This window comes from Gorilla gorilla, chromosome 2, assembly GCF_029281585.2.
Source record: "Gorilla gorilla gorilla isolate KB3781 chromosome 2, NHGRI_mGorGor1-v2.1_pri, whole genome shotgun sequence".
Lineage (NCBI taxonomy): Eukaryota > Metazoa > Chordata > Mammalia > Primates > Hominidae > Gorilla > Gorilla gorilla.
The window spans coordinates 196,340,507-196,365,297 of NC_086017.1; the positions used below are offsets into that span (position 1 = coordinate 196,340,507).

The 24,791-nt window shown below is 38.5% G+C and overlaps 1 protein-coding gene and 1 pseudogene across 4 annotated transcripts in view; both read right to left on the reverse strand.

Annotated features, from left to right (window-relative positions):
* Positions 1 to 24,791, reverse strand: part of EHHADH (enoyl-CoA hydratase and 3-hydroxyacyl CoA dehydrogenase) — a 97,240-nt gene that overhangs the window by 48,783 nt on the left and 23,666 nt on the right. For 2 of the 4 annotated variants that reach the window (XM_063704441.1, XM_063704442.1), the window contains 2 exons: positions 13,801 to 13,904; positions 690 to 862 (listed from right to left, as the gene is read on the reverse strand). In XM_063704441.1, the coding sequence (XP_063560511.1) occupies positions 690 to 862; positions 13,801 to 13,903 (276 nt within the window). In that variant the 5' untranslated portion in view covers position 13,904. Of the gene's footprint in view, positions 1 to 689; positions 863 to 13,800; positions 13,905 to 19,311; positions 19,477 to 24,791 lie in introns of those variants that run through there. The other 2 variants (XM_019024714.4, XM_063704443.1) reach the window with 2 other exon arrangements.
* Positions 10,775 to 11,861, reverse strand: LOC129532477 (eukaryotic translation initiation factor 2 subunit 2-like; annotated as a pseudogene).

The window sequence follows — 24,791 nt, forward strand, 5'->3', positions numbered from 1 at the left end:
TACTGCATGAGCACTGCATCAGTGAAACCTGATATGGGTCATAGTACTGGAGGTAGAGTCTCGGGGCTCTCTATTGACTCAGGAGTTCCCCTGTAGTTGATGGATCATAGAGAGGCCCTAGGGCTAAGGTTAAGGGAAACAAGGGAAACTAGGGCTCAGAGTAGCAGGTGTTTACTTACCAGAATGGAAGTGAAGTATTTGAACATTTTAACAATTAGTACCACTGTACTGGCACATAACAGCTGAAGTGGTTAACCAGTAAGCTAACCATTCAAAATTATCACCTCTGGGCTGGGTGCAGTGGCTCATGCCTGTTATCCCAGCACTTTGGGAAGCCAAGGTGGGTGGTCACCTGAGGTCAGGAGTTTGAGACCAGCCTGGCCAACATCACCATGTTGAAACCCCATCTCTACTAAAAATACAAAAATTTGCTGGGCATGGTAGCATGCCTGTAGTCCCAGCTTCTTGGGAGGCTGAGGAAGGAGAATTGCTTGAACTCGGGAGGTGGAGGTTGCAGTGAGCCGAGATCACACCAGTGCACTCCAGCCTGGAAGACAGAGTGAGACTCCATCTCAAAAAAACAAATAAATAAAATAAAATAATCACCGCTGATACTTATGACTACATTTAGAGTTTGCCCTAAAGAAAAGCCCCACATACCAGCCACTATATAGAGCCTTGGTTGTTACCTCTGCGTGGGCAATCCTATAGTGACAGCCCAGGGCCAGCTCTAGTCCCCCTCCGAAAGCCATGCCTTGGATTGCTGCCACCACGGGCTTCTCATTTCTCTGTATTTCATCTACTACATGTCCCAGTGTAAGGCCAAATGTCCTAGGAGCACTGAAGCCACGAATATCAGCACCTAAGGGCACAAAGACAAGGAGAAAACAGAGTTGAGAAATACATGGGCATTGTTATATAACAGTAAGTTACCTGATACTCTTTAAAAAATTAATTTGTTTTATTTATTTCTTAATTTTTTTTAGAGTTCCTGATGACTCTTAAAAAGTCTCAGACCTCTTTGGGCCCTTACACTTCATCCTTGGCTGAAAACAAGTATATTGGAGAATGTAGAATGCTATGAGAGAAAATCCTCAAATCTTTACCAGGAATTCTGTAATTTTCTAAAATCTATCTTTCCATATAATAAGTAGTAAGTCTATATTTAAAAAAATTAAAAATCTCAGAAAAGGGGAATAGGGATTCTCCTCCAAAGATCATTATTCTGAGATTGAGTCAGCCCCTCTCATTTTTGTATGTGTGATATGTTAATCAAGCCTATTCACAGCAACTTAGCTCCATATCTTTGTTAAGGGCATGAGTCATCGCAATATAAAATATCAGGGTAACATGTATACATATTTATGAGTTATATGTTAATCAAGCAGCTTAGAATTATGTTTTTGTAATAGATTTTTATCTTCAATAAAAATAATATTTATTGCTTTTCCTGATTATAAAAATAACATGTATTATGGAAAATTTGAAAACCACCCAAAATTAAAAAGAACATGAAGATCACCCTAAATATCACTATATAGCCATAATTTAATATTTTGAGGAGTTCTTAGTTTTTTTCCACATGGGTGAGTGAGCATTACAACCTGAGCTCTGCCTTCTGTCAGATCAGTAGCGGCATTAGATTCTCACAGGAGCGTGAACCCTATTGTGAACTGCACAAGTGAGGGATCTAGGCTGTGCTCTCCTTATGAGAATCTAATGCCTGATGATCTGAGGTGGAACAGTTTCATCCCAAAACAATCCCTGCCCCCCACCCTCCCAGGCCTGCACCCCCACCCACTACCCCTGTCCATGGAAAAACTGTCTTCCATGAAACCAGTCCCTGGTACCAAAAAGGTTGAGGACAGCTGATTTAGAGCATACCGTAAAATCATTTTTATATTTTCCTGTTTTCATATAACATTATACATAGTAAGCTTTTTCCTACAGCATTATCTATTCTTTGAAAACACTCAGCTTGGTACAAGTTTTAAAAATTAATTATTTTATATCTAGCCTATTCATCTTTTTTTCCCTTTTTGCTACCTGTTCCTCATCTAGCATCAATCCAGGAGTTAAGCTTTTTTCTCACCAATTCATTATATTTCACTCTCTAGTCCAGTGTTCTGTTTCGTGTTTTCAATTCCTTTTGATTCTAGAGAAACAAGATCAATTTCAATCCAAGTCTCAAGCCTATCATTCCTGTAGCTTTAGATTGAGATAGTTTTTTAGATAATAACAGAAATGAACAATTATTGGATAAATGCATCAAGCACTGTGCTAAGCAGTTTCATATACTGTGTCATTTCATTTTCATGACACCTAAGTTAAGCAGCATAACAATTCCCATTTTACAGGTAAGGAAGTTAATGCTTTGAGACAAGTGACTACCTCAGACATATGACTAATAACTGGAGAATAGGGATTTAAACTTAGGCAATTTGACTACAAACCCCACATTCTTAAAAGCTATACTATATTCTTCTACTTACAGCATAAGGTTAGTATCATTATTATCCCAGTTTCTGAAAAACCAAAGCACAAACAGTGTAGTGATTTCACTTTTTAATTATTTCCAGCACATCAAAATCTAATTAATATTGGGATATTGATTTTATATCCAGCAAAACTGCTAAATTTTCTTGTTAATTCTAACAATTTTTTAATAGATTATTTTGATTTTTCTACAAACATTATTGTATCTTCTGAATAATGAAGTTTTGTTTCTTCTTTCTCATTCCTTATATCTTTTGTTTCTTTTACTAGCTTTACTGGTTTATCAAGAACCTTGAATACAATGTCAAAAGAAATGGTGAGAGCAGTCAGCTTTGTCTTGCTCCTTTCTCATAAGGAAAGCTTTCAATTTGCCATTTTGTTTGTTTCCTGTAGATTTTTCAAAATGGATACCTTTTGCCTGATTAAGGCATTTTCTTTCTGTACCTCATTTACTAAGAATGTTTCTTCTTAATGCATGTCAAATGTTATAGAATGCTTTTTCTACATCTTGACATAATCATATAATTTTTCTTTTTAATCTTTTAATGGGATGAATTTCATTAATCTAGTGTTCAACCAATCTGATATTCCTAGGACAAAAGTGATATATTATGCTTTTTATATGTTGTTAGATTCAGCTTCACAATACACTAAGATTATTTAAAATTATTTTTATAGATTCGGGGGGTACATGTACAAGTTTGTTACACAGATATATTGCATAATGGTGAAGTCTGGGTTTTTGGTGTGCCTATCACCCAAACGGTGAACGTTGTACCACTTGGTAACTTTTCAACCCTCACCCCAACCTCCTTGCCCTTTTGAAGGTCCCTATGTCTATTACTTCCCTCTGTATGTCCATGTGTTCCCATTGTTTAGCTCCCCCTTTTTTTCCCTGACAATTATTCCTTCATAATAGCTCCCACTTATAAGTGAGAATATGCGGTATTTGATTTTCCATTTCTGAGTTATTTTACTTAGGATAATGGCCTAAGGAAAGATGTAATTTCATTCTTTTTTATGGCTGTGTAGTATACTATGGTTTTCTTTATCTAATCAACCATTGATAGACCCTTAGGTTGATTCCATGACTTTGCTATCATTAACAGTGCTGTGATAAACATATGAGTACAGGTATCTTTTGATATAATAATATATTTTCCTTTGGATGGATCCCCAGTAGTTGGATTGCTGGGTCAAATGATAGTTCTGTTTTTAATTCTTTGAGAAATCTCCATACTGTTTTTCCATAAAGGTTGTACTAATTTCCATTCCAAATAACAGTGTATAAGCATTCCCTTTTCTCTGCATCCTTGCCAACATGTTGTTGTTTTACTTTTTAATAATAGTCACTCTAAGTGGTGTGAGATATCTCATTGCAGTTTTGATTTACATTTCTCTGATGATTAGTGATGTTGAGAATTTTTTCATATGTTTATTGGCCACTTGTATGTCTCCTTTTGGCAAATGTATATGTCCTATGTGTACTTCAAAAAAATTTTTTAAGTATATATAACCAAAAGACAATGTCCACTTTTTAATGGAGTTAATTGGTTTTTCCTTGTTGAGTTGTTTGAGTTCCTTATAGATTCCAGATACTAGTCCTTTGTCGGATGCACAGTTTGCAAATATTTTCTCCCATTCTGTAGGTTGTCTGTTTACTCTGCTGATTATTTCTTTTGCTGTGCAGAAGCTCTTAATTAAGTCCCATTCATCTATTTTTGTTTTTGTTGCATTTGAGGTCTTAGTCAAAAGTTATTTGCCTAGGCCAACGTCCAAAAGAGATTTCCTAAGTATTCATCCAGGAATTTTTATGATTTTAGATCTTACATATAAGTCTTTAATCCATCTTCAATTAATTTTTGTATATGGTGAAAGACAGGGGTCCAGCTTCATTCTTCTGCATATGGCTCTCCAATTTTCCCAGCACCATTTATTGAACAGCGTATCCTTTCCCATTGCATATTTTTGTTGACTTTATTGAAGATCAGTTGGTGTAGGTATGCGGTTTTATTTCTGGGTTCTCTATTCTGTTCCACTGGTCTATGTGTCTATTTTTGTATCAGTACCATGCTGGTTTGGTTACCATAGCCTTATAATATAATATGAAGTCAGGTAATGTGTTGCCCCCAGCTTTGTTCTTTTTCTTAGGATTGCTTTGGCTATTTGAGCTCTTTTTTGTTTCCATATTAATTTTAGGATTGTTTTTTCTAATTCCATGAAAAATGACATTGGTAATTTGATAGGAATTGCATTGAATCTGTATATTGTTTTGGGCAGTATGTCCATTTTAACAATATTGATTCTTTCAATCCATGAGCATGGATGTTTTTCCATTTGTCTGTGTCATCTATCATTTATTTCATCAGTGTTTTGTAGTACCCCTTGTAGAGATCTTTCACCTCATTGGTTAAATGTATTCCTAGGTATTTTATTTTTTTGTGGCTATTGTAAATGGGACTGAGTTTTTGATTTGGTTCTCAGCTTGAACGTTATTGGTGTATAGAATGCTACTGATTTTTGTACATTGATTTTGTATCCTGAAACTTACTGAAGTCATTTATCAAGTGTAAGAGTCTTTTGGAAGAGTCGTTAGGATTTTCTAGGTATAAGACCATGTTATCAATGAACAGAGGAAATCTGACTTCCTCTTTTCCAATTTGGATGCCTTTTATTTCTTTCTGTTGCCTGATTGCTCTGGCTAGGACTTCCAGTACTATGTTGACTAGGAGTGGTGAGAGTGGGCATCCTTGTCTTGTTCCAGTTTTCAGGAGTAATGTTTTCACCTGTTCCTCATTCAGTATGATGTTGGCTGTGGTTTTGTTGTATATAGCTTTTATTATTTTGAGGTATTTTTTGATGTCTAGTTTGTTGAGGGGTTTTATCATGAAGGGATGTTGGATTTTACCAAATGCTTTTTCTGCATCTATTGAGGTGATCATGGATTTTGTTTTTTAATTCTGTTTATCTGGTGAATCACAGTTACTGAAGCATCCTAGAAACCCTGCAATAAAGCCCATCTAATATTGACGTAATATCTTTTTGAAGTGCTATTGGATTTAGTTTGACAGTATTTTGCTGATGATTTTAGCATTTATGTTCATCAGTTATATTGGCCTTCAGTTTTTTTTTTCTTCTTGTGTCCTTGCCTGATTTTGGTATCAAGGTGGTACTGCTTTCATAGAATGATTTAGGGAGGAATCTTTCCTCCTTGATTTTTCGGAATAGTTTCAGGAAGATTGGTACCAGCTCTTCTTTGCACATCTGGTAAAATTTTGCTGTGAATCTATCTGGTCTTGGGTTTTTTTTTGGTCAAAAAATTTTTTATTACTGATTCAATCTCATAACTCAGTATTGGTCTGTTCAGGATTTCTATTTCTTCCTGATTCAATCTTGGGAGGTTGTATGTTTACAGGAATTTATCCATTTTTTTTTTTTTAGGTATTCTAGTTTGTGCATGTAGAGATGTGCACAGTAGTCTCTGAGCATCTTTTGTCTTTTTGTGGAATCAGCTGTACTGTCACCTTCATAATTTCTAATTGTGTTTATTTGAAACTTCTCTCTTTTTTGATTAGTTTAGCTAGCAGTATATAAATTTTTTTCTCTTTTCAAAGAACCAACTTTTCATCTCATTTATCCTTTGTATCTTCTTATACTATATTACGAACTTATATTTGTAATATTTTCATAAGTATATTTCTTTTTTCTGTTTTTATTTTTATTTTTCCATAGGTTATTGGGGTACAGGTGGTGTCTGGTTACATAAGTAACTTCTTTAGTGGTGATCTGTGAGATTTTGGTGCACCCATCACCCAAGCAGTATATACTGCACTGTATTTGTAGTCTTTTATCCCTTGCCCCACTCCCACCCTTCCCCCCCAAATCCCCAAAGTCCATTGTATCATTCTTATGCCTTTGCATCCTCATAGCTTAGCTCCCACATATCAGTGAGAACGTACAATATTTGGTTTTCCATTCCTGAGTTACTTTACTTAGAATAATAGTCTCCAATCTCATCCAGGTTGCTGCGAATGCTGTTAATTCATTCCTTTTTATGGCTGAGTAGTATTCCATCGTATAAAAATACCACAGTTTGTTTATCCACTCGTTGATTGATGGGCATTTGGGTTGGTTCCACAATTTTGCAATTGCAAATTGTGTTGCTGTAAATGTGTGTGCAAGTATCTTTTTCGTATGACTTTTTTCCTCTGCATAGATACCAAGTAGTAGGATTGCTGGATCAAATGGTAGTTCTACTTTTAGCTCTTTAAGGAATCTCCACACTGTTTTCCATAGTAGTTGTACTAGTTTACATTCCCACCAGCAATGTACAAGTGTTTCCTTTTCATCGCATCCACGTCAACACCTACTGTTTTTTGATTTTTTGATTATGACCATTCTTGCGGGAGTAAGGTGGTATCGCATTGTGGTTTTGATTTGCATTTCCCTGATCATTAGTGATGTTGAGCATTTTTTCATATGTTTGTTGGCCAATTGTATATATTCTTTTGAGAATTGTCTATTCATGTCCTTAGCCCACTTTTTAATGGGATTTTTTTTTCTTGTTGATATGTTTGAGTTCGTTGTAGAGTCTGGGTATTAGTCCTTTGTTAGATGTATAGATGGTGAAGATTTTCCCCCACTCTGTGGGTTGTCTGTTTACTCTGCTGACTGTTCCTTTTGCTGTGCAAAAGCTCTTTAGTTTAATTAACTCCCAACTATTTATCTTTGTTTTTATTGCATTTGCTTTTGGGTTCTTGGTCATGAAATCCTTGCCTAAGCCAATGTCTAGAAGGGTTTTTCCAATGTTGTCTTCTAGAATTTTTATCGTTTCAGGTTTTATATTTAAGTCCTTGATCCATCTTGAGTTATTTTTGTATAAGGTGAGAGATGAGGATCCAATTTCATTCTCCTACATGTGGCTAACCAATTATCCCAGCTGTGTCCAAGCAGAGAATCAAATCAATAACTCATCCCCTTTTAAAATAGCTGCAAAAAAATAAAATAAACTATTTAGGAAGCAAAAGATCTCTACAAGGAAAACAACAAAACACTGCTGAAAGAAACCTTAGATGATGTTAACAAATGGAAACACATCCCATGCTCACGGATGGGTAGAATCAATATTGTGAAAATGACCACGCTGCCAAAAGCAATCTACAAATTCAATGCAACCCCCATCAAAATACCACCATCATTCTTCACAGAATTAGAAAAAGAATTCTAAAATTCATATGGAAGCAAAAAAAGAGCCTGCATAGCCAAAGCAAGACTAAGCAAAAAGAACAAATCTGGAGGCATCACACTACCTGATTTCAAACTATACTATAAGGCCATAGTCACCAAAACAGCATGGTACTAGTATAAAAATAGGCACATAGACCAATGGAACAGAAGAGTGAACCCACAAAATAAACCCAAATACTTACAGCCAACTGATCTTTGACAAAGCAAACAAAAACAAAGTGGGGAAAGGACACTCTTTTCAACTTTCACTGGAGTCATGTACCTAAAAGGATTATGGCTGCCTCTGCCGAGTCATGCAGGTTGTAAGGGAAGTGGGGGAAAGCTGGCAGACTCAGGCCTCACCCAGCTCCCACACAATCCAAACGGCCGGTCTCACTCCCCATCTAACAGCACTGAGTCTGTTTCCAGGCAATGGGCAAGCAGGGCTAAGAACTTGCCCCAGGCTACCCACCTCCCAGCTGCATAAGGGCTTTAGTTCTTCCCCTGCCTGTGGAGTCTGCACTCCAGATTCCCACCCTCCCCCAAGTTCTGGCCAGGAGGCTTCTAGACTGGTTCAAATTGTTACAAAGTTCAGCTGCAGACTTTCGTCTCCCTGTGGTGTTTTCCCCATGCCTCTGGCCACCCTCTCGAAGGATCTCTGTGATGCTAGGCAGGAATGGCCTGCTTGGGGACCCAGCAAGCTCCCAGGGCCTTTCCTGCTGCTTCCCCCACCCATGTATTTCACATGGCTCTCTAAATTGACTCATCTCCAGGTAAGGTCAGAATCTTCTCCCACAAACTAGACCTCCAGTTTCCCCAGTGGGGGTGTGTGTTCTGGAATGGAGGATCTCCCTCTCCCATTTCTGCAGTTTGGGCACTCACAGTATTTGGGATGTCTCCTGTGTCCTGCAGGAGCAGTCTGCTTCCTTCAGAGGGTCTGTGGGTCCTCTTGGGATTCCTGATTTATTCCAGTAGTCATTCTGGAGCTAAAATTCACGATGTGAGCCTCTGCATGCTGCTCTGTCCATCCAAGTCAGAGCTGCAATCTAGTCTGTGTCCCGTCCACCATGATGATCCTTAATCCTCATTATTATTTTTTTCTCTTAATCTCATTTAGTTCTGCTCAGATATTTGTTATTTCTTTTCTTCTGCTAGCTCTGGGTTTGGTTTTTTTCTTGTTTTTCTAGTTCCTTGAGGTGCAACATTAGGTTGTGACTTTAAGATCTTTCTATATTTTAAAAAAATTTCTGCCTTGATTTCCTCATTTACCTAATGAACATTCAGGAGCAAGTTGTTTAGTTCCCATGTATTTGTAGAGTTTTGAGAGTTCCTCTTGCTACTGATTTCTACTTTTATTCCACTATAATATGAAACAATACTTGATATGATTTAGATTTTTTTGAATTTGTTGAGATTTGATTTATGGCCAAGCATATGATTTATTTTGGAGAATGTTCCATGCACAGAATGTCCCATGCACAAATAGAAAAATGTGTATTTTGCAGTTATTGCACAGAATGTTCTATAAGTGTGTCTATTAGGTCCATTTGGTCTAAAGTCTAGTTTAAGTCCACAGTTTCTTTGTTGATTTTCTGCCTTAATCATCTGTCTAGTGCTGTCAGCGGGGTTTTGAAGTCCTCCCCTATTATTGTATAGCTGTCTATCTCTTTTATTAGGTTGAGTAGTATTTGTTTTATAAATCTGGGTTGTCCATTTTGGGATGCATATATATTTAAGACAGCTATATCTTCTCCTTGTATTGAACCCTTTATCATTATATAATACATTCTTTGTCTTTTTACTGTTGTTGATTTAAAATCTGCTTTATCTGATGTAAATATAGCTACTACTGCTCATTTTTGTTTTGTGTTTGCACGATGTATCTTTTTCCACTCCATTGAGTTTGTGGGTGTTTTTACCAAAGGGTGTCACTTGTGGGCAGAAAACGATCAGGTTTTGTTTTTTAATCCAATTTGCCTGTCTATATGTTTAAGTGGAGGATTTAGGCCATTTATGTTCAAGGTTAATATTGATATATGAGGGTTTGTTTCCATCATAATATTGTTACCTAGTTGCTTTGTTGTCTCAATTTACACTACGATTTTTATATCTACATTTATAAATGAAATTAGCCTGTAATTTTTCTTTTCCATACTGTCCTTGTCAGGTGTTAGTATCAAGGGTATGCTGCCTCAAAAAATGAGTTGGGAAGTGTACTGAGTTGAATAGTGTTTACCCAGAAGCTGTGAGTGTGACATTTGGAAAGAAGGTCTTTGCAGATGTTATCAAATTAAGATGAGGTCATGCTGAGTTAGGGTGGGCCTATAGAAGATCAGGAAAATTTAGACATGGAGGAAAGCAAGCCATGTGATTAAAGTGAGACTGGAGTGATGCATCCATAGGCCAAGGATTGCTAGAAACCATAAGAAGCTAGAAGAGGCAAGGAAGGATTCTTCCCTAAAGAAAACAGAGGAAGAATGACCCTGCTGATATCTTGATTACAAACTTCTATCCTCCAGAGCAATGAGAGAATAGATTTCTGTTGTTTTAAGCTACTTGGTTTGTGGCAATTTGTTATGGTGCTCTAAGAAACTAATAGAGAAAGTGGCCCCACTTTTTTGATTCTCTAAAATGTTTATGTAAAATTGGAATATTTTCCTTGACTTTACAGTAGACCTTGACAATGGAGTCTTCAGGGTCAAGTATTTACTTGGTGAGATTTTTGATTACTGATTGAATTTCTTTAATGATTACAGAACTATTTGGGTTTTCTATTTCTTCTTGAGTTAATTTTGAGAAGCTTTTTTTTTACATGTTCATAATATTTTCATTATCTTTCTTTTTTCACTGTTACAATAACTTTAATTTATCTTGTATTTTACAGAAGTCTATGAACGATTTTAAAAAAGCACCTCTTTACCCCATATCATGTTTCTCTGACAGTTGTTAAAGTAGTCTATACATATGTCAACAGCTTGAGCATCAGCATCTTGCAAGGATTTCAGACCAACCAGCCACTAGCCAAAGAACTTGGCAGCTTTTTTATCTTGCTTTTAATACAATGGTATATCCACTCTGATGGCAAACTGGTTTAGCCACATATCCACAACACGCTTTGAAAAATCAGTGATTAGCAAATTAGTTAGCTTTGGCACAGAGCTGTGCTCGCTTGCCCATGACAGTCTGGAAGCCAGTTTTGATACTGGCAACAGAACATCTAGAATGACAAGTTTCACACTGTAGGAAATAAGAGTTGCATGTCCTTCTGCAGGATTGTGTCCAGTGATCAGCATGTGTGACAAGTGACATACTCCTTGATAAATCTTAAGACATTTTCTATCTGTTTTTGTTGGAATCTTCCAAGTTGGTTATTACCATCTATAGAACCACTTGTACCCAATTCAACCAACAAAAATGCAAGTGTGCTGACAATATAATAGTTTACAGATATCTGTAAAGTTGACAAAAGAAGTTTTCTTGGTTCCTACTCGGACGACCTGTGGAGGTTGCATAACGAATTTCTTTTTCTCCCCAGCAACCATATCTGGATTCTTTTCCCTCATGATGTTGAACACACAATTCAGCAGCTCCTCTTATGTGTAGTCTCCTTCTGAGCCTGCCCAAGCAGGGCCTGTCTGATTACTGAATGAGATACCATCATCTTTTTTGCTATCTTCATCTTCTAGAGCTTCATCTTTCTCTAGTAGTTCATCCTCATCTGGGAACTTGACATTCTTCTTTTTCTTCTTTTTATTGCCAAGCATAATGTCAAGGTCATCCTCTGGTTCAGCTGGTTCTTGAACATCACTTTCAATCTTAAGATCCTTTACACCTTCTTCAGCTTCATCAATATCAAATATCTTTTTTTTTCTTTTTCTTTTGATTAAAGAAGTTCAAGTCATCTAGATCATCAGAAGCATCGTTTTTCCTACTGTCCTCATTGTCAGCTTCCAAATCTTTGTCCTCAGTTGGCTCTGGCTCCAGACTTTTGTTTCTGAAGGCTGCGTTTCCTGTTTGAGTATCCCCTTCCTCATCTAACATAAAAGGCTTCTTCTTCTTTTCTTCTTGCTCACAGTAGGATCAAAAATCATCTCATCTCCAGATATGGATGCGATTCCAGTGGGCTCCGCATGGATGGGAAGTCAGACAGGTCAGCCCCCAGGCCCCGTGGCAGCGCTGCTCCTGCTGATACCTCTCCCACCACCGCACTAGGCTCTTGCATCAGCCAAAGGGCCATTATCTTTCTTAAAGGCTACAGTATCTGCAATGATATCCCTTTCATCATTCTTTATATGCATTGCTTGGTGCCTTCTCTTCTCCTTCAATCTCTCCAGAGTTTGTCAATTGTATTAGTCTCAAAAAACTAACATTGTTGTTCCTCTTGATTCAAATGTTTTCTATTTCATTAATTTCTCCTCTTTATTATTTCCTTTCTTCTACTTGATTAGGGTGTATTTTACAGTTAGTTTGTCAGTTCCTTTATATAAATACTTAACTCATTATATTTCAGCCATTTTTCTTTTCTAATATATATTTTTAAAGCTATAAATTTTCTGATAAGTTTTACTTTAGCTGCATCCCTCAAGTTTTATATTATGTTTTCATTGCCATTCAGTTCCAAATTTTTTCTAAATTCCATTATTTCTGTTTTTACTCAGAGGATATTGGAAATTAACTTCCAAACATATGAGAATTACTAGTTATATTTTTGTTGTTGATTTCTAGCTTAATTGCATTGTTGTCAGATAATATATTCTTAATGAAATTTATTTAGATAAGATTTTATAATTCAGTATCTGGTCAATTTTTGTAAATGTTCCAGATGTATTTCAGAAGAATGTATATTCTCCCATTTTGGGGTGCATTGTTCTATGTAAATGTATTAAGTCAAGTTTCATAATCCCTAATACTTTTTTAGAAGAATAATTTTTTCTGCCTCCAAACTCTAATTACATTCTCTCATCTACCTTCTTTCTTACAAAGAAATATCAAGTTCTTTATCATTCTGAGCACTCTTCCCATGCGTCATCGTCATCATCTTGGGTGACAAACCTTAAATTTCCAAACAGTGAGTAAGCCATTTAATAACTGGTTAAGGTTTGGGACATTATATTAATCTCTCCCAGGCTCAAAATCTCTTCTTACCTGTAAATGAGGATTGTAGGACTAACTGAGAATTAAAATATAACGTGTTTAAAAATACTATTATTTTTATTATTATTATTTAATAAATAACCTACATGGTACTGGCATATAACAGGCAAGATAAATGGTAATATTATAATGATTCACATTTTTATATTTATTTATTGCCATGATTCTAACATCTGTGTCTTTTCAGACTACCATTAACACATATTAAATTTCTCTGACTACAGTAAGGTTGAATAGACCCCCATATCCATGTGACTTTTGTCAAAGGGTATAATGTATGAATATTAAGGAAAAGACGCCATATATACCATTGAATAAATCACCATTTCAGCATACTTTTGCCATATTTTGTCAATAATTTTGCATCTTCACACAATAACCCAATAGAGCAGTGCCATGGTCACTGAGATGGGTGACTATCAGAAGAAAAATGAATTCTATTATAAGACTCTGTGTGAATTAAACAATAACATTTATTGACAATCTTCTTTGTGTAGGTACTGTAGTAGAGGCTTTCAGATATGTTATCTCACTTAATGTCACAAAAACCCCCTAAAATAGATATTATTGTTCCTACTTTATAGATAGAGAAATTGAGGTTCAGGAAGTTAAAGAGATTTGCCCAAGCCCACATATGGTGGAGATACATGCAATGCAGGTATATATCAGCAGGTGTATAACAGCCATCAAGTCTGGAACTAAATATACTCTAAAAGCCCAATCCACAATAAAAGAGACGAAGCCCTTCTCTGGGTCTCTCTTGTAATTCCTGTCCCTTTCTCCACAGTGTTTCTCATTCTCACTCAAGTCTGCCATATCCATTACCCACACTAGGTTATTACCCACAAGCACAGCTAATGCAGTATTGGTCTCAGTCTGTGGCTGGATTCCAGAGATGGTGGGAGAGGGTTAGACTTAAGTTACCTGCAGAAAATTTGCCCTCTGCTCCACAAATCACAATGGCTTTTATTGTATGGTCTATTACAGCTTTCTGTAGTCCTTCTTTTATGTCACGGAGTAAAGTCATACTAAAAGAAAACAAAATACATGAAGTAAATCAGTCAGAATTAAATTCCTACCATTCAGAGTGTTTTCCTTTCCTAAAAATAAAAAATTAAACACACACATAATGGATAAAAACTGTAGATACTTCTCAATAAAGCTTCCAACAAATAATATATGTGTCTACTATGACTATTAAATTTGTTCTACAAATAATATATGTGCCTATGATTAATTAAGCACTGACCAGATTAAATTAATCCACTTTTTAAAAATGTAATTTTCCTGCACTGTGCTTTCACTTTGACCGCTTAAAATTGACACCAACCAATTTAAAAATATTATTACATGTCTTCTATATACTGTACAAGGAGTTATCCAATACTTGTACATAATTTATCATGTAAGGCGCACTAAGATGAGTGCTGTAATAAAGGTACGAAGAAAAAGTGATGTTGAAGTTCAGAGAAGGGTGAAATTACTTTCAGTTTTTCATATTGTTAAAATATAAGAAAATTAAATGAGAAACAGTCTAGGAGCTGTGGCAGGGGCTGTGAGTTACCTCAAATATCCATTCCTCTCCATCGTCTTCATAGTATTAAAACACTTGGTTTTTACTTGAATATATGTGATATGGTTTGGCTCTTTTTTTTTTTTTTTTTTTTGAGACGGAGTCTTGCTCTGTCGCCCAGGCTGGAGTGCAGTGGCGCGATCTGGGCTCACTGCAAGCTCCGCCTCCCGGGTTCACGCCATTCTCCTGCCTCAGCCTCCTGAGTAGCTGGGACTACAGGCGCCCGCCACCACGCCCGGCTAATTTTTTGTATTTTTAGTAGACACGGGGTTTCACCATGTTAACCAGGATGTTCTCGATCTCCTGAGCTCGTGATCCACCCACCTCGGCCTCCCAAAGTCCTGGGATTACAGGTGTGAGCCACCGCGCCCAGCCTGGTTTGGCTCTTTATCCCCACCAAAACTTCATTTCAAACTGTGATCCCCACATGTCAGGGAGGGACCTGGCGGGAGGTGATTGGATCATGCCAGTGGTTTCCCCCTGCTGCTGTTCTGTGAGGGAATTCTCAGGAGATCTAGTGGTTTATAAGTTGCAGTTTCCCCTGCACTCACGCCTCTCTCCTGCCACCTTGTGAAGAAGATACTTGGTTCTCCTTTGCCTTCCACCATGATTGTAAGTTTCCCCAGGCTTCCCCAGCCATGTGGAACTGTGGTCAATTAAGCCTCCTTCCTTTATAAATTACCCAGTCTCGGATATGTCTTGATAGCAGTGTGAAAATGGGCTAACACAAAAATATGGCTGCCCAAAATAAAGACTATATTTTCCAGCCTGCTTTATAGTAAGGTCTGCACAAGGAACTAAGTTCTAGCCAATGGGATGGAAGCATATTTGGTATATGCAACTTTGGGGAAGAGTTCTTAAAGATTTGGGTACGCTTTTCCCTTTTTCTTTCCTCCCTACTCCTGGCACCAGTGATGGTTAGATCAGGAGCAGCCACCTTGGATCAGGAGGTAGAAGCTATGTATTGAGGATGGTAGAGCAAGAGATAGACAGAGAAAATAATTGAGGCTCCTGTTGATTGTGGAGCAGCTGTATCATTCCAGGGCACTGCTGTGAGAGAAATTAGCTTTTTATTGTCTAATTCACTATTATCTTGACTATTCTGTCAGTGACAGCCAAGCGTAATCTTAACTAAGATAAGTTATAAGGCAAGATAGTGGAAAGATAGGGCATGTAGCAGATTTTGCCAAGTTTTAATAAATGAGGAAGTCATCCGCAGAAGAGATAGCTAAAACCAAGACTGAATGAGTCTACCAAAGGAAAAGAGAGCTGAGGGCAGATCCTCTGGATATATCTTCATTTAAGAAGTGGGACAAGCTCAGCAGAGTGATTCAGCAAGTGAGCTCAAAGTCACAAAGACCAAGAGAGAAAATTTGTGAAGAAGGAGGGGATTAATAAGTACCAAGCAATAAGAGAATCTAGGGCAAGTGGTGAGGAACTACTTAAAGGAAAAACCACAGAACCAGATTCCAATCAGTTTTGCCTTGGAATTCCAAGTATTCTGGGTAAAATCTCTGTTCTTTAGTATACAGGGTTAAAAATAAATTTTAAAACAAAACAGACAACAACAAACTTCTGTAAAGGCCATATTGTTAAGACCAACAACTATTAGTTAAAATCCCAAGAAATAAAAAGGATACTTGCCCTTGTTTATAATGATTCCCTTTCACCTAATTACTTTTCACCTCTTAACCTAGATGAAATCAGACAAAACCTCTTGCCTTCAGCTGGTTAATCAGAAGCCAAATCTGATCATGAAAAGCAAATTCAGAACCATTATATAACATCAATAAGTCCAAAAGGCACACATTTCCTTCTGAATAAACAATGCTTACAAAACTAGCCAAAATTAGCTCAATCAGTGCCACTGAGAAGAAACCAGCTTTTCCCATTTCAACCTATCTTCCTTTTTTATGTTCATAATTTTACAAATATCAAAAACAGGAAAAAAATGAAAATAGCTATAACAGATATACACTTTACTAGATTCAACCTGACAGAGAGAGTCATAGCAATGTAAAGGCCACAGAAGTTATGAAATTATTTTCTCCTGTTAATACTGTCAGGCATTAAGAAATAGAGTCTGGAGTAGAGACAGCATTTCATTACTACTGACCAAAACTCTTCAGCTTCTTTGACTATAGAAGGTCTTTCCTTTTTTCTTTAGACAGTTTTTTTTTTTTTAAACAAAAGTCATCAAATCAAGTTCGTGGCTTGTGACCAGGATTTTTTCAAAGAAAAAGAAGAGACGAGAAAATAGACTATATCAAACAATGTACCAAGTAAGGATAGGTTTTGTTTTAGGAAACTGCTTTCGATTACGTGTTTGTATGTAAGTGTGTCTTGAATTGCTATGTAAAAACGCGAGCTTTCTTACTCTGTGGATTACAGTAAAGCAATAGTGTGAAAGTCATTGTTCTGGGAGACAGGCCTATTAATCAGGCATGTCCTATGCTTATAAAGAGGGCTGGTGTTTATCTGAATGGAAGCAAACATGGCTGGCTAAACTAGCAACGAAGGATTTAAACTATTTGTTTTGGGGAAAAAATTTATATGTGTGTGTGTGTGTGTTACACTCAAGTAAGAATCTCTCAATCAGCTAGGAAGAGACAACTTCCTATATAAAATTAGAAATAGGAAGGGGAAAAGGAAGAAAGGGAGGAAAGAAAAAGTGTAAGAAAAAAATTGAGGAATCTGTTAAACTTGAGGAACTCCTAGGATGTCCATTTCTACCTAAAAAAGTTCAGAAGACAGACAAAAAAGAGCAGAGAAGTACCTATTCCCAAGTGGAGAATATCTTCTTGATGAAACTGAAGTGGGTCCTGAGTAGCAGGGCCTGTTTTTGGGGCTTGAACAGGTCTTCTGACTAATAGGAATGATAACTAACATCTATTAAATGCCACTTTATAATTTCCAGCTGATTTAAACTTCACAACTTTATGAGGTAGGCCCTAACATTTCTCCTGCAAAGAGGATGGGGGTGGCACAGGCGGTTGCATGGGTGGGCAAGGAGAGCAGGTTAAATTCCAGAAATAATAAAAACAATTGTCAGAGGCTGGGCACGTGGCTCATGCCTGTAATCCCAGCACTTTGGGAGGCTGAGGCAGGTGGATCACGAGGTCAGGAGATTGAGACCATCCTGGCCAACATGGTGAAACCCCGTCCCTACTAAAATAAAAAAAATTAGCTGGGCGTGGTGGCACGCACCTGTAGTCCCAGCTACTCGGGAGGCTGAGGCAAGGGAATCACTTGAACCCGGGAGGCAGAGGTTGCAGTGAGCTGAGATCACGCCACTGCACTCCCGCCTGGCGACAGAGCAAGACTCCGTCTCAAAACAAACAAACGAGCTTAAAAAAAAAAAAAAAAAACAGTTGTCAGAAAATATTCCTAGTCATGGGTATTAGAGTATGGAACTTTTCCCCCTAAGGTCCTAGTATCTAGCAATTCTAATCAGTATATAGACCCGTCCAAAATGGACATGTAATCATATTACTTACATTTTTCTTTGTCAAAACCAATATAACAGATATTTTGCTTTTTATTCTGGGAATGGCAAGTTAGTAGACATGTCATCCTTATGTGATTTTAGTCCTGCATTTTTTGACATTATTAAATGCAATAATTCATATTGAATTAATATTAATACTAATGATAAATCAAATCCGATGACAGTAGGATTTTTAAATTCTATTAAAATTAGCAGGTCTTCTCATTTCAGTCTCTTTGCTTCAGCAGCATGTTATAAGAATTTTGACCAAAGACCTTTCTCTCTATGCTTTATATATTCTTGATAAATTATAATTTCCACTAATCTTATTCCCTGTGGATAGGTAATTCTTTTTCAAGGCTGATGTATAACTACTTTTTTTAAGAGATGTAGAAGGACCAAACCAAATAACTTCATTACTTTTCAAAAAGGCAACATTGATCTCACTTTTTAATGTTTTAAGTGCACCACACAAGGCAAATACTCCCCAGTGAGAAAAAGAAGATAAAGTGCAATTTTTCAGAAAATGCTATTACATAGGCTTAGTCTGATGTGAGTCTTCCTTGGAAGCACCAAAGTCCTGAGGTTTAAACAAACCAGGAGAAATAATTTTGCGTTTCTGGGCCAGGGCAAAATTCTGCTTTAATCACTGAGCTGGCATTAGTGGGACTTTTAACATTAAAAAAAAAAAAAAAAAAGTCCCACTAACGCCAGTGATTGCCCTATTCCTAAAGCCTTTAGCCAAACATTGTAAGGACAGCCTGGACTCAAAGAAGAGGAGTGAGGCTGGATCAAAGTCCAACGTCAAACTAAGTTAAGACCTTTGGATTAGAAAGTCGGCCTGCACACTGGGACCTGTTGTGGGGTGGGGGGAGGGGGGAGGGATCGCATTAGGAGATATACCTAATGTTAAATGATGAGTTAATGGGTGCAGCACACCAACATGGCACATGTATACATATGTAACTAACCTGCACGTTGTGCACATGTACCCTAAAACTTAAAGTATAATAAAAAGAAAAAAAAAAAAGTCGGCCTGCAAAGCCAAAGTTGCAAGTAAGCAGGAGGGCTCCGCATGAAGGAACAGGTCGAGGCCAACTCCCTAAGTGTTGATCTGTCTCAGCCTCAGCCTCAGTTTCCTTATCAGTAAAACGGGGACGAGAGTTCTCTGCGAAGATTAACCAAGCTAACCTAGGTTAAAAAAAAAAAAAAAAGAAAGAAAGAAAGAGAAAAAAAAGCTCCTGGCATGTACCAGTTGCTCAACTCTTGAGTGTCCTTCTCAGTTTAAACCGGCGGGGGAGAGTCAAAGCCTCCGGAGCCAGCGGGCGGCTAAGGCCCGCACGGTCCCCGGGCTGGAGGCGACCGAGCCCGTTACCTGATCGCGTTGACCGGCGGGTTTCGGAGGCGGATAAGCGCCAAGGCGTTGTGCAGCCGCGTATACTCGGCCATGTTTCCTCTGTCACCGAGGGCATCTCTGCCTCTCGCCGCCAGGCAAAGCCACTTTTCCGGGCGCGCCCGGCCTCCTCCAGAGGAGGGACGCCGGCTGGGCCAATGCGAGCCGGGGCGCCGCCTCCCGCCGCGCCTCTTCCCACCCAGCCCTCCTCTCCCGAGACCCCACCCGGCGCTCTACAGACGCTTGTCGCTTTCCCTTTATTAACTCCCATGCTGCTCCCACCACAAGGTACAGCAAGGAGAATGATGGAAAACAGGTGTAATTGCCGGCAAGTCGAAGTTTGTAACCCCTTGGCCCATAGGGGCTGGCTACTGAGGACAAGTTCTGAGTTCGCTGAGACGGGCAAGCTGTCCTCATCGCGGTATTCATCTTCATGATCTTTCTGAACAGGGACAGATACCTGGGGCCCTCCCTGACAGTTATGTGATATTGATACACATCTGGAACACATAAAATACACATTGTTCATTTCACCTAAATGAGTAGGGTACTAATGAAACAGCCTTTGCAAAAATTCTAACAGTGAGAAAATTATGGCAGTCAAAGAGATCTGATTTAACCAACCCCATCTTGCCTTTAGCTGCCCTTAATTATTCCTGAGCTTAGGCCAAGTTAACTTTGGGAGACATTTGGTTTATAGTTTAAATGATAATAGCCCTTCCCCAAAACTCAACTGCCTTTGTAAAGCTAACTGAGAGACCACCAGGCTAGGAGGACAGAGGAGTGTGAATTCTCTCTGCTAAAGTGTAAACATAGACCATTGCCAGCCATTATTCCGGAAGCCACCAGATAGACAACTTCCCCATTTACTCCTGCAGGTAGCATTACTATTGTAGAACCTAAGTTTGGCCTTTTGAGATATTTTTTCACGTTTTATGCATGCCTGACACTGATGGCTCCACCTGGACCAGTCAACAGCTCCTGTGGCCCCACCCACAAGCAACTCAGTACAAGAGGATAGCTTCAACCCCCTATGATTTCATCTCCAACCCAACCAGATAGCATTTTCCATACCCTGGCCCCTGCCCACCAAACCACCTTTGAAAAACCCCTAACCTACTAGCCTTCGATGAGATTGATTTGAGTAATAACTCCATGTCCCATGTGGCGTGGCCAGCCTCACATCAATTAAACTCTTTCCTTACTGCAATGCTGTGGTCTTCCTGAATTGATTTTGTTTGTGCAGCAGGCAGGAAGAACCCATCCAGTGATTACTCTAACATCAACCAAATACTTATATAACATTGTTACTAGAGGAGGGTCTGGACTGCAAGTTGTCCAGGTTCTTGGCGTTTTGAACAAAGAATTGGACGAAACACACAAAGCAAGGGAAAAACAAAGCAACAGAAGCGAATATTTATTGAAAACGAAAAGACACTCCACACGGTGGGAGTGGGCCCAAGAAAGAGGCTCAAGGGACCTTGTTACAGAATTTTCTGGCGTTTCACTACCCTCTAGAGGTTTCCCATTGGTTACTGGGTGTACGCCCTATGTAAATGAAGAGGACGAAGTGAAGTTACGAAGTCATTTACTCAGTGTACACCCTATGTAAATGAGAATATTTCCTGTCATAGCTGAAGTGTTTCCATTTGATTTAGTTCTAGAAAGTCTTTAGGTTCCCTGCCTTCAGGCCCTATACTCCTGCCTCAACATCTTTTTTTTTTTTAATTTTTATTTTTTGAGACAGAGTCTCGCTCTGTCGACCAGGCCGGAATGCAGTGGCGCTATCTCAGCTCACTGCAAGCCCGCCTCCCGGGTTCACGCCATTCTCCTGCCTCAGCCTCCCAAGTAGCTGGGACTACAAGCGCCCGCCACCCCGCCTGGCTAATTCTTTGTATTTTTGGCAGAGATGTCGTTTCACCGTGTTAGCCAGGATGGTCTTGATCTCCTGACCCTGTGATCCACCCGCCTCGGCCTCCCAAAGTGCTGGGATTACAGGCGTGAGCCACCGCACCCAGCCCACATTTTTATTTGTCTTACAATCACATGCAACTAGCGAAACTGTTATGGGTGGACGGCGTCCAGGTTCTTGGCGTTTTGACCAAAGAATTGAAAATGCAAAAACAAAGCAAGGAAAGAATGAAGTAGCAAAAGCAGAGATTTATTGAAAATGAAAGCACACTCCACAGGGTGGGAGCAGGCCTGAGCAAGTGGCTCAAGGGACCAGTTACAGAATTTTCTGGGATTTCAATACCCTCTAGAGGGTTGCATTGGTTACCTGGTGTATGCCCTATGTAAATGAAGGATGATGGTTGGGTGCAGTGGCTCACACCTGTAATCCCAGCACTTTGGGAGGCCATTGTGGGCAGATCACAAGGTTAGGAGTTTGAGACCAGCCTGACCAACATGGTGAAACCCCGTCTCTAATAAAAATACAAAAATTAGCCTGGCGTGGTGGCACATGCCTGTAATCCCAGCTACTCAGGCGGCTGAGGCAGGAGAATCACTTGAACCTGGGAGGCGGAGGTTGCAGTGAGCTGAGCTTGCACCACTGCACTCCAGCCTGGCAACAGGCGAGTCTCCATCTCAAAAAAAAAAAAAAAAAGAAAATGACAATTTAAATGTTTAAATGGCCCATCAGGTAGCCAAATGTACCTGAAGCTTTGATTGTAAACCAAACATTGGTTATAAACTATTTTAGCAATTTATAAGTCAGCAAACCAGTATATATTTAATCTGGATCATTTTATCTTTTCCATGATGAGTCATGGAATGCAGAAACTTTAACAAAAGCTTTAAGGACTCAGGAAGAACAAGGTGGCCATCTTGGTTTTCCATGAGTCCATGCTTAACACTGGAGTTATGTCCTCTTGAATACCAGTTGTTTCTCCAATTTAGGTGCATAGTACTGATAACTAATGGGTTTTCATAGCTAATTTGACTTAGACCATGGAGTTCAAATGACTTTAAATAGTGATAGTTAAAAACACTATTGACAAGGAGATTTGGTTATTTCTGTGGTCTACAATAACACAATAATTATGATTGATAGCATATACTCAGACATATTAGAATTTTAGAAATTCCATACAATTTTGGAACATATATTAATATCATTCACTAATATATAACCTGAAGATGATTAAACATTATTTTTTATTTTCACAATGCTTCCCATGTAACTAAACATATCAAATAATCCTGTTTACCTCTCTTCTGGATGGTTCACGGGCCTGCTGTAGCAGCTCAAAGTTTGAGGTCAGAAAAGACAATTTTGAAGCTGCAATTTGATTTTGGGAAGCTTGTTAAATGTTTATAAAAATTTACATTCTCATGCCTTCTCATTATATTTTACCATTCATTCAACCAGTTTGCACAAAGAGGGGCCAGAAGTCCAACTGGTAAGAAATTCTTACCCTTTTGCTGGCATGTCAGCTTTCTTGAGTTCTCTCTCCATGAGCAGCCCTAGTGACCCTGCTCAACTGTATGCAAACAAACACATTGCTATGAATTAACAATATTCACAAACAACTTACAAATTTTGAAGAAATTAGGCAGAGAGAGAGAAATATGACTCAAGTTCTATTTACAAAAGTATACTCAATACACTTAAAGTATCAGGAAGCCTAATATCCAAAAAGTTAGTTTAAGGTTAAAAAGCTTAGTGTGCTCCATCAATTCCTGTGAGCTTGACAAAGGTAGCCTAGGAATTCCAGATAAATGGAACAAATGATGACTTGGTAGAAATGCATAGAAAATAAAATAACTATTCACAGAACCAAATAAAAGCCTTCCACTAGAAACTAAAACAACAAACAAAAAATGGTTTTCTATTTATGCGACCACAAGCAAAGCCTGAAGGAGAATAAACAGCAAACAAATGAAAATTAGAAGCAAAAACAAACAGGAACCCCACCCTAAATTTTTCCTACTCAATCTACCCTGGAGGCTACAGTGTTACTCAGGGCCCCCAAACACCCATATAATGAATATTTTATTCCTGATACACCATTCAATATCCTTAAGTCCACCAATATCATCATACATCCTGTACAATCAAGAAATTCACTCTAGGCACATGACCAATAAGTACTCCAGTGCCAGCACTATCCACGCAAAACAGTAAACGGTGTGAAGCAATGCATGCATGTATGTGAAATTTAGCTCCATACTTAACCAGCTTCATGCTTAAGTATATTAAAAAATATACTTATATTTCTTATTTTACTTTAGGCAAGACTAAGAGCTCTAACTATGAAATGTTAATTAGCCAAATATCTCCAATTTTCTATCAGGTTTTAAGGAATATTTTATTATCTAAACCTTTTTTTTCACATTTCTCTCCCCTACTTACTGGTTCCTTACTACATTGTTTCATAAATAACCTTTTCTTTCTTTTTTTTTTATTATACTTTAAGTTCTAGGGTACATGTGCACAACGTGCAGGTTTGTTACACAGGTATACATGTGCCATGTTGGTTTGCTGCATCCATCAACTCGTCATTTACATTAGGTATTTCTCCTAATGCTATCCCTCCCCCAGGCCACCACCCACTGACAGGCCCCATTGTGTGACGTTCCCCTCCCTGTGCCCATGTGTTCTCGTTGTTCAACTCCCACCTATGAGTGAGAACTTGTGATAGTTTGCTCACAATGATGGTTTCCAGCTTCATCCATGTCCCTGCAAAGGACATGAACTCATCCTTTCTTATGGCTGCATAGTATTCCATGGTGTATATGTGCCACATTTTCTTAATCCAGTCTATCATTGATGGACATGTGGATTGGTTCCAAGTCTTTGCTATTGTGAATAGTGCTGCAATAAACATATGTGTGCATGTGTCTTTTTTATTATTATTATACTTTAAGTTCTAGGGTGCATGTGCACAATGTGCAGGTTTGATACATAGGTATACATGTGCCATGTTGGTTTGCTGCACCCATCAACTCATCATTTACATTAGGTATTTCTCCTAATGCTATCCCTCTCCCAGCCCCCTACCACCTGACAGGCCCTGGGGTGTGATGTTCCCTGCCCTGTGTCCAAGTGTTCTCATTGTTCAATTCCCACCTATGAGTGCGAACATGAGGTGTTTGGTTTTCTGTCCTTGTGAGAGTTTGCTGAGAATGATTGTTTCCAGCTTCATCCATGTCCCTGCAAAGGACATGAACTCATCCTTTTTTATGGCTGCATAGTATGCCATGGTGTATATGTGCCACATTTTCTTAATCCAGTCTATCATTGATGGACATTTGGGTTGGTTCCAAGTCTCTGCTATTGTGAATAGTCCTGCAGTAAACATACGTGTGCATGTATCTTTATAGTAGCATAATTTATAATCCTTTGGGTATATACAGTAATGGGATTGCTGGGTAAAATGGTAGTTCTAGTTCTAGATTCTTGAGGAATCACCACACTGTCTTCCACAATGGTTGACCTAATTTACACTCCCACCAACAGT